The 14376-nt window shown below is 32.3% G+C and overlaps 2 protein-coding genes across 4 annotated transcripts in view; one reads left to right on the forward strand and one right to left on the reverse strand.

Moving 5' to 3' along the window:
• Window positions 1-11651, reverse strand: part of LOC409611 (disintegrin and metalloproteinase domain-containing protein 10) — a 134399-nt gene extending 122748 nt beyond the window's left edge. The window contains exon 1 of the mRNA XM_006563614.3: window positions 10742-11651. Coding sequence (XP_006563677.1) covers window positions 10742-10820 — 79 coding nt within the window. The 5' untranslated portion in view covers window positions 10821-11651. The remainder of the gene's footprint in view (window positions 1-10741) is intronic.
• Window positions 11652-12226: 575 nt separating this feature from the next.
• Window positions 12227-14346, forward strand: LOC100577551 (eukaryotic translation initiation factor 5B). Of its 3 annotated transcripts, XM_003250247.4 has the most exons (3): window positions 12227-12366; window positions 12569-12798; window positions 12915-14346. In XM_003250247.4, exons 2-3 carry the CDS (start codon window positions 12681-12683, stop codon window positions 14141-14143), a joined length of 1347 nt encoding a protein of 448 aa, XP_003250295.1. In that variant the 5' UTR covers window positions 12227-12366; window positions 12569-12680; the 3' UTR covers window positions 14144-14346. The 3 variants fall into 3 exon arrangements, with proteins under 3 accessions (XP_003250295.1, XP_003250296.1, XP_006563681.1); XM_003250248.4 differs by lacking the exon at window positions 12569-12798 and having other exon boundaries at window positions 12237-12366; XM_006563618.3 differs by lacking the exon at window positions 12569-12798 and having other exon boundaries at window positions 12239-12366; window positions 12918-14346.
• Window positions 14347-14376: the final 30 nt, after the last annotated feature.

Raw genomic sequence — 14376 nt, forward strand, 5'->3', positions numbered from 1 at the left:
TGTTAAAATATGAAGATTCGAAGATATACAGGGTGTCGATATATTTAATAACGAACTTGATAAATAAACTTCGACCAACTTTTGCATTTACTTTTGAAATCGAAGCCTCTCCTATACAAATATCCATATAAAGAAAAATTATCGATGCATGTTATAATACGAAGATTCGAAGATATACAGGGTGTCGATATATTTAATAACGAATTTAGTTTTTTGTATTTAATTTTCGGAATCGAAATTTCTCCTATACAAATATCCATATAAAGAAAAATTATCGCGATGCATATTAAAATACAAACATTTGAAAATATACAGGGTGTCTATACATTTAATAACGAATTTAATAAATAAACCTCGACCAACTTTTGAAATCGAAGCTTCTGTACAAATATCCATATAGAGAAAAATTATCGATGCATGTTACAATACGAAAATTCGAAGATATACAGGGTGTCGATATATTTAATAACGAACTTGATAAATAAACCTCGACCAATTTTTGCATTTACTTTTGAAATCGAAGCTTCTCCTATACAAGTATCTGTATAGAGAAAAATTATCACGATGCATTTATTAAAATACGAACATTTGAAAATATACAGGGTGTCGATATATTTAATAATGAACTTGATAAATAAACCTCGCCCAACTTTTGCATTTACTTTTGAAATCGAACCTTCTTCTATACAAATATATAAAGAAAAATTATCGATGCATGTTAAAATACAAAAATTCGGAGATATACAGGGTGTCGATACATTTAATAACGAATTTAGTTTTTTGCATTTACTTTTTTAATCGAAGTTTCTATACAAATATCCATATGGAAAAAAATTATCATGATGTACATTAAAATATGAAGATTCAAAGATATACAGGGTGTCGATATATTTAATAACGAACTTGATAAATAAACTTTTGCATTTACTTTTGGAATCGAACCTTCTCCTATGCAAATATCCATATAAAGGAAAATTATCGATGCATGTTAAAATACGAAGATTCAAAGATATACAGGGTGTCATAAATAATAACATTTAATTCAACAAATAAGCCTCGACCAATGTTCACCTATATTTTGCGATCCAAAAGATGTCTCCCTCCATCCCGAGTAAAATCGATTCATCTTTGTCGCGCGAAAGCAAGCAAAGCTCTTTTTGGCAAAGAGCTTTTTGGTAAAGTTTCCTCTCCACCGTTTCTTCGCCCCGATCTGGCGCGTGAAACGCCACGGAAAAGAAAAAAAAAAAAACAGTCCACGAGAGGGAGATGAAAGAGGAGGGAGAAACGAGCCGTCCACAACTCTCGTGTTTTCCGGTTCGTGAAACACTTTTGCGTTATCTTGCGTCGATTGGACGGCGTGGATCGTCCAGCTTGAGAGATTTCGCAAGGGGAAACACGAATCGAAAGCTGGTTGGACACCGGCCAGATTTTTGATTCCGGCCAAACTTCGATCGGCGAGGAGACACCACGCCAACTTATCCTCGTGCCTCGTTAATCAATCTGATTTACCATCTGCTGGAGCAAGAGTTTCTCCTCTCGGGGAAGAGAAAAAAGAATTTTCCCTCCCCAATCGTAACAGACGAAAATAAAAAAAGAGGAAACTTTCCATTTTATTCGATTGTTTTCAGAAGGAAAAGGTGCGTTTTATTCCAGACTTTGCAAAAAGTTATATAATTTCCATGGTTTTCGATTAGTGGCAATATTATCATGTCTTTAATTAACAGAATTAAGATTTCGAAAATAACTTTTAATAAGAATAATAACGTTCGTTAAATCTCTCTCATTAGAGAATTAAATATTTATTTATTTATTTATTCTCCAGAGAAGACACTTTTAAATATATAAAATTTAATAATATTTTAATAAGATTCGAGATTGAATTAATCAAAAAATTCTTGGGAAAACAATAATTTGGGAAGAAATATAAATAATCAATTTATCAACCTCAATTTCACTTTTTTAATGCAATTTTGATTGACTTTTTGTCAAGACTTATTTTATTTAAATTATAAATCATTTTATTGGTATTATTTTCCTTTATCCTAGGAATTATTCCTTTCCTTTTCTATTTCCTCTCTCAGATAATTAAGTCGATTGACTTTTTATCAAGACTTATTTTATTTAAATTATAAATCATTTTATTGGAATTATTTTCGTTTATCCTAAGAATATTCCTTTTCTTTTTTATTTCCTCTCTCAGACAATAATTAAGTCGGTTGACTTTTATCACTTATTTTAATTAGATATGAATTTATTAGTGTAATAAATAAATAAAATAAATTATAAATCATTTTATTTTCGTTAGGAATATTCCTTTTCTGTTTTATTTTCTTTCTCAGACAATAATTAACTCGGTTGACTTTTTATCAAGACTTATTTTATTTAAATTATAAATAAAAAATAAATAATAAATCATTTTATTAGTATTATTTTCGTTTATCCTAAGAATTATTCCTTTTTTTTTTATTTCCTCTCTCAGACGATAATTAAGTCGGTTGACTTTTATCATTTATTATCAGTTATTCATCATTTATCATCATATTATCATTATATTATTCATCAGTTATTTTATCATTTATCAATTATTTTAATTAGATATGAATTTATTAGTATAAAATAAATAAATAAAATAAATTATAAATCATTATATTTATCCTAGGAATATTCCTTTTCTTTTTTATTTCCTTTCTCAGACAATAATTAAGTCAATTGACTTTTTATCAAGATTTATTTTAATTAGATATGAATTTATTAGTATAAAATAAATAAATAAAATAAATTATTAATATATATAATATATAATATATAATAAATCATTTTATTATTTTCATTTATTCTAGAAATATTCATTTTCTTTTTTATTTCCTCTCTCAGACAATAATTAAGTCGGTTGACTTTTTATCAAGACTTATTTTATTTAAATTATAAATCATTATAAATCATTATATTGATATTATTTTCGTTTATCCTAGGAATTATTTCTTTTCTTTTTTATTTCCTCTCTCAGACAATAATTAAGTCAATTGACTTTTTATCAAAACTTATTTCATTTAAATTATAAATCATTTTATCGGTATTATTTTCGTTTCCTATCCTTGACTTTTTGTCAAGACTTATTTTATTTAATTATAAATTACAAATCATTTTATTGGTATTATTTTCGTTTCCTATCTTTGACTTTTTGTCAAGACTTACTTTATTTACAAATCAATTTTATCGATATTATTTTCGTTTACCCTAGGAATTATTCCTTTCCTTTTCTATTTCCTCTCTCAGACAATAATTAAGTCGGTTGACTTTTTATTAAGTTTTTTTTTATTTAAATTATAAATCATTTTATCGGTATTATTTTCGTTTATTCTAGAAATATTCCTTTCCTTTTCTATTTCCTCTCTCAGACAATAATTAAGTCGGTTGACTTTTTATTAAGTCTTTTTTTACTTAAATTATAAATCATTTTATCGGTATTATTTTCGTTTCCTATTAATCCTTGACTTTTTGTCAAAACTTACTTTATTTAAATTACAAATCATTTTATTGGTATTATTTTCGTTTACCCTAGGAATTATTCCTTTCCTTTTCTATTTCCTCTCTCAGACAATAATTAAGTCGATTTGATTTTTTATTTTATTTAAATTATAAATCATTTTATCGATATTATTTTCGTTTCCCATCCTTGACTTTTTATCAAGACTTATTTTAATTAGATATGAATTTATTTATAAGATATGAATTTATTTATAAAATAAGTAAATAAAATAAATTATTATAAATCGTTTTATCGGTATTATTTTCGTTTCCTATCCTTGACTTTTTGTCAAGACTTATTTCATTTAATTATAAATCATTTTATCGGTATTATTTTTGTTTCCCATCCTTGACATGTTGTCAAGACTTACTTCATTTAAATTACAAATCAATTTTATCGATATTATTTTCGTTTACTCTTAAAGGAATTACTCCATTCCTTTTCTATTTCCCCTGAACAATTAAATCGATCGATGGACGAGAAAGGGGGAGAAGGTAGGAAAATCTCGAAAGGACGATACCGCGATCCACGAACGATATCGTTTGCATATCCTTGGGTAAACCGTGTTGGCCCCTTGAGCCGGCTGCGAATAGCGGCGGTTGCGCCAGGAATGCCGGGTAGAAAGTTTCGGGGGGGGGCGACCACCTATTCCCGAACACGGAATACCTTCGAGATAAGATCCCCTTGATTCGAGAATCCCAGAATTCTCCATCCCCCTCCTCAAATTCCTGCCAAACTTCATCTTCCTAAACATTCTGGAGCGAAGCCGGAGACCTTTCTTTCTTCCAGAATTCACCTCTAATTTGCAAAATTTTCTTTCCTCTCTCCTCTTCCCCTTCTTTCCTGGGTTTCAATTTCGTAAAATTCGATCGTTGAATCTCTCCAAAAGATTCTTTTCGAATCGAGATTGCTCCATCAGGGATCCAACTTTCTTCAGCCGAAAGTTGTTCACAGTTTTATGTGAATTACAAGAACATCTGTCGTGGCTCTGAAAATGTGTACACACGTGTGTGTTTGCGTGTAAAGGATGAATGACAGTACTTGAATTCAGGGAGAAAGAAGTTGGAGAGAGAGAGAGAATTAATTGTGAGCCATCTGGTTGAAAAGTCGAGGGAAGTCGGGGATGTAAAGAATATACTGTCACTTTTGTTCTGAGTTTTCTTCCTGTAAGAAGAAGGTATGAGGTCGATGTCGATACTCTGAGCTTGGAAAATTTAAAAGGAGTTGAGAGAGGAAGAAAGAGAAGAAGAAAGATAACTCGATAATTTCCAATTTTGAATTAATGTTTGAACTGGGTAGAAAGTTTCGATGGTTAGATTCGTAAAAAATACGAGGGGAGGAGGTTGTTGGAAGAAAAAAAGAGGGAAAGATGTATCCTTCGATAATATGTTTTGGAAATAAACAATATTCGATGGAAGATAAATCTGTGAATGCATAAAAGATGCAAGTTTCAATTTCACAAAGGAAAATGAGGGGGTATAGGAAGAAAGAGAGAAAGAAAAGAGAAATATATATACATCAGTTATTTTTTATTTAAAGTATATCTAAAATGGAAAACAAACTTTCAATTTGATAAATTCATATTATTAATTATATATAAAATGATTATGATAAATTCGTATTATTAATTATATATATATATAAATTCATATATAATTATAATTCGTATATAAAATATTATTAATTCATATATAAATTCGATAAACACGAGTTTCAGTGGTCAAAAAAAGGGGTATATCATCGTTGAAAGAAGAAAAATATATAAACTCGAATCATAATATTTGAATTAATATCTAATGAAAAATAAATTTCTAATATGATAAATTCATAATAAATACGAGTTCCAGTTTCCAAAAAAAGAGGTACATCATTATTGAAAGAAGAAGAAATATATATATATATATAAACACGAATTTCAGTTTCCAAAAAAGGGATACAAGAAGAAAAATATATAAACTCGAATCATGATATTCGAATTAATGTCTAATAAAAAACTTCCAATTGATAAATTCATAATAAATAGTTCCAGTTTCCAAAAAAGGGGTATACCATTGATAGAAGAAAAATATATAAACTCGAATTATGATATTCGAATTAATATCTAATGAAAAACTTCCATTAAATTCATTAATAAACACGAATTCCAGTTTCCAAAAAAAGGGTACATCATCATTGATAGAAGAAAAAAAATATATATATAATATACGAATTATGATATCCGATTTAAATAATATCCAAAATGGAAAACAAACTTATATGATAAATTCATTAATAAATATGAATTCTAATTTCCAAAAAAGGGGTACACCATCATTGATAGAAGAAAAAAATATATATATATTATACGAATTATAATATTCGATTTAATATCCAAAATGGAAAACAAATTTATCATTATTGATAAATTCATTAATCGAGCACGAGTTCCAATTTCCAAAAAAAAGGGGTATACCATCATTGGAAGAAAAGAAAAATATATATTATACGAATTATGATATCCAATTTAAACAATATCTAAAACGAAAAACAAACTTCCAATTATTAAATTCATTAATAAACACAAATTCCAGTTTTATTAAAAAAAAAGAAATACACTATCATTGGAAGAGAAAAGAAAAATATATGAATTATCCGATTTAAACAAGATCCAAAACGGAAGAACAAACGTCAGACGGGTAAACAATATATAAAAACCGCGAGTTTCAGTTTCACAAGGCTGGCGAGATATCGCCACTGGACTTTCATTTCTCCGCGTATGTCCCGGATGATGAAGCAGTGGCGTACGCGAAAGGAACGAGCCGAACGAGGTAAAAGTGACGCAACAACTGGATAACAACTGTTTCGTCACGTTTCCGTCGCGAATCCACGGCCGTCTCTATCGCATCTTGAACCCCCCACCGAAAAAAACCATATTTCAACCGATCTTCTTTTCGTTATCTTCTTTGACGAAAAATTCATTCTCGTCGAAAAACGTCTATTTGAAAGAAGAGAGAAGAAAAATATATTGGGTTGGCAACTAAGTAATTGCGGATTTTTTTTAGAAAATCAAAGACAATTTTTTCATGGAACTAAATAACTTTACTCTGTAATGTGTTGCCCATTTTGATCAATCATCTTTTGCCATCTTTCAGGCAGCATCATAATCCCACGTTCGTAAAACTTGTGGTTTTTATTAGCAAAAAAGTGAATCAGGTACGATTTGATATCATCATCGTTATTGAAATTTTTACCATTCGAGGAGTTTTGTAAAGATCGAAATAAAAAGTAATCGGATGGTGCAAGGTCAGGACTATATGGTGGATGTGGCAAAACATCCCAACCAAGCTCCAATAATTTTTGCCGAGTGACCAAAGATGCGTGTGGCCTTGCATCGTCGCGATGGAATACAACACCTTTTCGATTTGTCAATTCGGGCCGCTTTTCTTCAACCGCATTGTTTAATTTCGTTAATTGTTCAATGTAGACAACAGAATTGATCGTTCGGTTGGGTGGTAAGAGTTCAAAATAGACAATTCCTTCGTAATCCCACCAAACTGATAACAAAACCTTCTTTCGACGAATACCAGCTTTTGATGTTGTTCGAGCTGGTTCACGTGGCCTGCTCCACCATCTTTTCCGCTTGATATTGTCGTAAACAACTCATTTTTCATCGCCAGTTATCGGTCGTTTTAAAAACGGATCATTTTCATTACGTTTCTTTAGCAAATCGCAGCTGTTAACGCGTTGCGTTAAACGCTTTTCTTTCGGTTCGCGAGGAACCCATGTATCGAGTTTTCGAACATAGCCAAGTTGTTTTAAGCGGTTTTCGATGCATGTATGCGATACATGAAGCTTCTCTGCAATCTCACGAGTTGTACTATGACGATCCGAATCGATTATTGTTTTGATTAGGTCGTCATCAACTTCAACTGAAATCCGCAATTACTTAGTTGCCAATATATTATATCGAATTATGATATTCGAATTAATATATAATTTATGATAATTTGGATGGAAAAAAAAGAAAAAAGGAAAATTTCTGTACGGAATGCATGGATTATTACAACCGTACGAATTAATTAAGAGATAACGAGAGAGATAACGATGAATCATTTTTTGCACGATTTGGAAATAACGCGCGTTACGAAATAACATTACGTACGAAAGAAACGTTGAGAGAGGTGCGGATTTTTTAATTGGAAAATTTGCCTCGAATTTAAAAATAATTGCACGCGCGTTATATTATAATTATAATTTGGTAACAGAGTTTTGTTCCAAAAAAAGGAAGGAATTGTAATAATCCTCCCCATTTTTACGTGGGAACATTGGGAAATTGGTTTATAAAATATAATCCTTCTTTTCTTCTCGTTCGTGGAAATATTTAAAAATGTTTGAAAAAGTGAAACCGACTGAATAGAATTTAATTAGCGATAATGATACGTGTTATAAATGTCTGAATAATAATCTTATCTTGTATCTGTTGTGTGTATATATATATATATATATGAACAAGATAACCATGGCTTAATACCGAGTTAATTACATTAGAAATCAGAAGCTGAATCTGACTAACTAACTGAATCCACTATTGAACTTGTACGGTAAACTTGCTTTACAAATAACCGCGGTATGAATGTCGGATTCATAGCATTCAAGTTATTAACTTGCGAGCATTTATTAACTTCCCCTGAAATCAAACGAGATCATGAGATATGAAAAAAAAAATAATAATAAAATTGCCGTATATTTTCCTATTCCCTCGAAACGAATCTTTGCATCTCGACGTTTGATTATCGATTTCCTCCTGATTTTATTTGCATAGCGGTTTCAAACAATAGATGAATTGTTGTATTTGAAATGAATTGTATTTCATCATGGAACACCATGAAGCGATACCTTTAATCCAAGTTGAATAACAGGGAGAAACAAATCTTATATTTTTAAATTATAGAATTTATTTAACATATAATTAATCTAATTTTTATCTTTTATCTATCTATTTATTCATATAATTTTATTTGTAATTATTTTTTAAATATATTATTTATTTTATAAAAATATAAATATATTTTTAACGGACAGTGCTGCTCCATCGATAAATGATTTTTCCTTTTTTAATGTCACGTAGAAAGTATTTCAGATCCGCTGAATTTTTTCATCTACATTAGATTATTAATTATTTTAAAGATATTCTTAATTCGTGAATTCGATCGTCATTTTCATTTCCATTTTATAAAACTCTTTTATCATTTCATCTGATGCAAATCAATAATTGTACAGAGTGAAGCCATTACTTTTGACAGAGATTACGGACAAGAGACTGCTCCATTATTTTACCTTATAGCCGGGAAGAATAATGACCCCTAATCCGATTTTTGTTGCCGGGAGATGTATCAAGAGTTGGGGCAAAGTAGTGCGATTATGTAAAAAAAAGAAGAAAAAAATCGATAGAAATAAAATTCAAGTTTGAAAAACGAATAATTTAACAATTTGTAACTGAGAAAATTGGTAGAATTTGAAAAAAACGAAGAAAAATGTAAAATTTCGAGATCGAGATATTATTCAGTTCTGCGTGTATTTTCCATGCGTATGCGTACGCAGTTTCTGGAATGAAATATACTGGAAGATGGCCGCAACGTGCGCCGCTTCCAAGATTTTCCAAAGTTGGCAACAACCGTTTTCACGGGGCGTCGTCGAAAGAATTGAAAACTTGGTCTGAGAAAAATCGATCCTTTGTCCTTGAGATATGGGCCCACGGGCCGACGACTCTTACACTTGTATCACAACGGTTAACAGCGTCTTTATATTCTGGCTGCATCGCACGTAGCTTTTTGCAACGCTTCCCCCTCGGCGAATAAGAATTTCGAATATAAAAATATATTCCGCGATAGCGATAACTCGCTTCCTTCTGCCCGCGTCGCGAGAAACTCCACTTTCGAATCGCGACGATGAAACTGGATGAATATTCCCCCCACCTTTCTCTTTTCGAATTTTATCGATCGTAGTTTCTTCCGAATTTATCGAAACAGCATTTTACAACAACGAGAAATAACGTTTTTTCGAACGAAACTTTTATCCTTTGCTACTAGAATGTTTAACGTTTTGGAAAATTGAATATATTTTTATCTTGTACGAAGAATTCGATAAGACATTCGTATCGAGTCTTTTATTATTTAACGTTTGGAAGAATACGATTCTTCTTGAAATATTATCAAAAAAATATTTTTTACATCACGTAAATAACGTATTGCGTATAAATTATTTTACAAAATTGTAAAAATAAGTAAGCGTTTCCATTCTTTCTTTTTTTCTTTTCCGTTCGTTTTTAGTTTCAGATAGATAACGTAGCAGCATACTTGCGAGTATGTAACTATCACCTACATCAACCAGTGGTCCCTAATTGGAACTTCCGGCAAGGGTAATTTTACGATTTACACTCCGGAGAGAAGAGGATCCTCTTTTACTCGATCAAACACAGAAATTCTCCATCAATCCCGATTGAAAATCAACAATTTAAAATGAACGATATCGTGTGATAAAGCGAAACTTGACGATTGCAACGGATAATTTATGGAGTAAATTTTTAAGGAGAAACGTTATCTATGATTTCAACAAATTCAAGAGTCAGGAAATTTGTCCGCTTACTGTGTCCTTCCGTTCCTGGAAATGGAACGGAAATCCGTGATTCGAGTTAGAAAACGATATAATCAAACGATAAAAGCGCGAGAACAAAATGTTACTCTATTTTTAACAATCGTAGTATAGGTATATATAAATTGAATTCTCTATTACACAATTATTATATATATATATAATTCTAAAATAATAATGATAAAATATAGTAGTAAACGGTGTAATATATAGTTTCTCACGCTCGACTATTCCATTTTAACAGTGCAACAAAAAAAAAGGAAAAAAAGAAATGTCGAAAACAAGCATAACACTTGTCTTTATTTTCAAAGAATCTCGGAGAAATGTGCGAGACACGCTTCTTCTAAAAGGATGATTCATGGGACATAGAGATGAACGCATACGCACGCATATATCTATATGTATCTACGGATACTATGCATATGACATCGGGTCGGACATTAACCATTGCAGGGACATGCATCTCGCATGAGATACGCAATCTATCGATACTTGATTAATAATTTTAATGATAGTTTTAAACGAAACTCGATCGTTTACGCGTAAAGATAGTTTTACGAAAATAAATGTATTTACACTCACCGCTTTCGATGTAAGGAACGAGCAACAGCAACAGGAGAAAGAGAACATATCCACACGTATCACTGATCATTGTAACCATATTCTCTGCCACGGTAAGAAGCCGTTGGCTAGATTGGTTTGGCACCACCTCGCGAATACGCGTAAACAACAATAAACAAAACAACAACGCGACGACGCGAGGAAGTAGCGATTTCGAGTGATAAAGTCGCCAACAGTCGAACAAGACACAGGAAAACGCGACGCGGCGATAACCGATAATAAAATATTGGCGCGTACACTTGGAAAGCTCGGTGATCCGCGGATGATCAAATACGAACCAATAATATTTCGAGTTACATTCACTACTCAGCCTGCGTAGCAACTAGACTCTGCGTAACACAGCACACATTCGATGGTGTTTTCACTGACGTTACGTTGCGAACGCGTTCTGTTGTTCGCGCGCGCGACTTTTCGGAACGGCCGAGTCATACGCGTCGTACGGGAGAATCAACGGAGAATGACGGACGGCCACGGCACAAAGGACACACGGCACGTCTCGGCTCAGGGTTGATGAGCTTACGCCATCGTTTTCCACCGATATTATCACTTACACGCGGACGGTCCTTACCACCGACGATCCGCCCCTCGTAACCTTCCTCCGTCGCGGTATTCGTCTCCCTCTCGCTTCTCGTACCTTTCTCCACTATTTACTTCTTTGCCCCTCGTTTCTCCGCGTTGACTCGTAAACGTCGTAACAGCTGACCACTCTTTTTATCACACTCTCTTACCAGATGATCCAAGATTTAGCTGACGCATCGCAGCAGCAACAAAACACACACACGACGTCGGCCAGTCGCCACCGTTGCCACTGACAGTCCTACCACCGCTAGAATTTCCGACTTCCCTGTGTCATGGCGGCGGACTGTTTGTTCGAGTTTGGGCCGGCAGAGGACGATAGTTACTGTTGCTCGAAAGGCGCTATCCTGACGCGTGACGTCATTCGATGGGATTATAGGAATTTAAACGGAAATATGTTTATAAAAATATTTTGTATAAAATAATTTATACAATTTTATTATTACGTATATAAATTATATATATATGCGAAATAAATATTAATATTGATCGAAGAATGTGAAATATATGATGTATTCAAAATTATGAAAATATATATATATATATATATATATATATATATATATATATATGTACCTATATATAAAATAAATAAATAAAAAATATTTACAATCTATGTATTATAAATATTTGATTCTTTTCTTTGTTCGATTTTTAGATAGATGCTTTTTAAATTTTGAATTTAATGTTACATTTTCTTATTACGATCGATCAAAAATATTCCCTAAATAAAATATACGTTCACTCAAGTTTATATACAAGGATTAAATTATTCAAATACTTTTTATTAATTATACTTACAAATCGAAGGAAATATTTTCAAAAGTATAAAATAAGTATAAAATAAAAATATAATCTACTTTTACATGGAAATAAGAAATTTCACGTTTATGTGGTTGGCTGCACTTCCAGTCGTTCACGTTCGGGAGTTTTAAAATCCCGATATGGATAAAATTTTAATATTATCTATTAAATTATGAAACTTACTTGTTTACCTTACACAAATTCCGGTAAAAAATTTTTTTAATTAATAATAGCTTTATATATTATCTTTGAGGATTCAAATACATAACAGTGGAAATAGAAACCTAACCTTTTGTCGTTGATAAAATTAATAATTTTTTCAATTAAATTGTAATTATAATTATAAAAAGTAAGATAGTTGTACACTTTTAATCACACTTTTTTTTATTGATATTGATTTTACGATAGATGCCAATAAACATTAATGTAAAACTATAATCGTTAATGGATAAAATGTAATCCTGATGAGGTTAACCGTGTACGTGGGAAAGTACATACCCCGTACAATCCAACAAAAGCAATGTCGGAGACTGATTTTATATATGTACATCCTAACAAAAAATCTAATCGATATAACAGCGGAGAAAAATATGAGTTCAAACGTACACAAACGCGAAATTTATCCCAATGCAATTCAAGTAAATTTATTCTTAATTTTATTCCTTTTAATTCAATGTTACATACATGATATATACGTTGGTCGTAATTTTATTCTATTATTTAATTACCTATATTTTTCTGCCTTGTTAAACAGTAGAACCATCGGAAAGGAACAATTTTCGAAGAAATCGAGAGAATGAGAGGAAATATCTGGAAAAGGTGAAGATGGAAAGGCAGTTGGCTGCCATCAATTCGAAGAAAAAGTCTTGCGACGAGGATTCGGAAGAAGAGAGAAAGAATAATTTTCGTAAGAATCTGGAGAATGAGAGGAAATGTCTGGAAAAATTGAAGGTGGAGAGGCAGTTGGCTACGAAGAAGAAATCGTCCTGCGACGAAGATTCGGAAGACGAGAGGAACACTTTTCGAAAAAATCTGGAAAACGAAAGGAAATATCTGGAGAAATTGAAAACTGAGAGGCAGTTGACTGCCGTGAAGAAGAAAAAATCCTGCGACGAAGATTCGGAGGAGGAAAGGAATACTTTTCGAAGAGAGTTGGAAAATGAGAGAAAATATCTGGAGAAATTGAAAGCGGACAAACAGTTGGCCGCCATAAAAAAAAAATCTTGCGACGACATCGAGGAGGAGGAGGACGAAAGAATTAGTAACTCGTGGTTCTTTCAATGTTGTAGGAGAAGGAGATTACCCGCGAAGAAGGTCCACAGGAAAAGGCCAACATTCTGGCAACGGGTCAGGGGAAAATTGAAAAGGAAGAAGAAACCGAAGAAGGCAATTTTCGAGGAAGAGGATGAGAAGATCAAGCGGAAAAAGAAGAAAGAGATGCCCGAGTACGAGGCGGAGAAGCCGGATAAAGTGGAGGATGCGCCGCCTGAAACCAAGAAGGAAATAGATTTCACGAAGAGCTGTTGTTATTTGTGCGCCAAGAACACGATGGCGATCGCTGCGGCGCTCACGAAAGGTGAAAAATTTCACATATCCATACAAGCGTCGACGAAGGAAATAGCGACTTCCGACAAAAGCTGCAGTCCAACCATATACGTGAGAACCGTGCAATCATCCGTTAAGGTTAGGACGCGCGATATAGGGACCTCGTTCCCCGAGAAGAAGAAGGAGAAGAAGGCGAAGAAAGCGAAGCCAAAGTTGAAAATTCCGAAGAGGTTGCAGGCAATGATCCCGAAGTTGAGATTTCCAATGTATCCGAAAGTGCAAACGGTCGCTTGTGAAACGGATAAATCGATGATACCGCAGTGTAGGGCAAGGCAAGGTGTCAACTGCGTGACGGAGGCGAAAGTGGCGATGCAAGCGGCAAAACTGAAAGCTGATAAACTTAATAACCAAAATTGTACAAACAAGAATTTTGTATAAATTATTTGATATAGATATATATATATAGAGTTTCTTTTAATCGTTTTTCATATATATTCGGTTCAGTACTTTGATATTCAGTTTTTAACAGAATTTTATGTGAATATTATAATTTATCGCATCACAGTTATACGATAACGTAATATTTAATGTCCATTCAATATGAACGAAATAAATTTATATTATGAAGTTAAAAAAATTAATAAACCTCGTATATATTTTTTTTATTCGTA

The sequence above is a fragment of the Apis mellifera genome, linkage group LG15 (genome assembly GCF_003254395.2).
Source record: "Apis mellifera strain DH4 linkage group LG15, Amel_HAv3.1, whole genome shotgun sequence".
Taxonomy (NCBI): domain Eukaryota; kingdom Metazoa; phylum Arthropoda; class Insecta; order Hymenoptera; family Apidae; genus Apis; species Apis mellifera.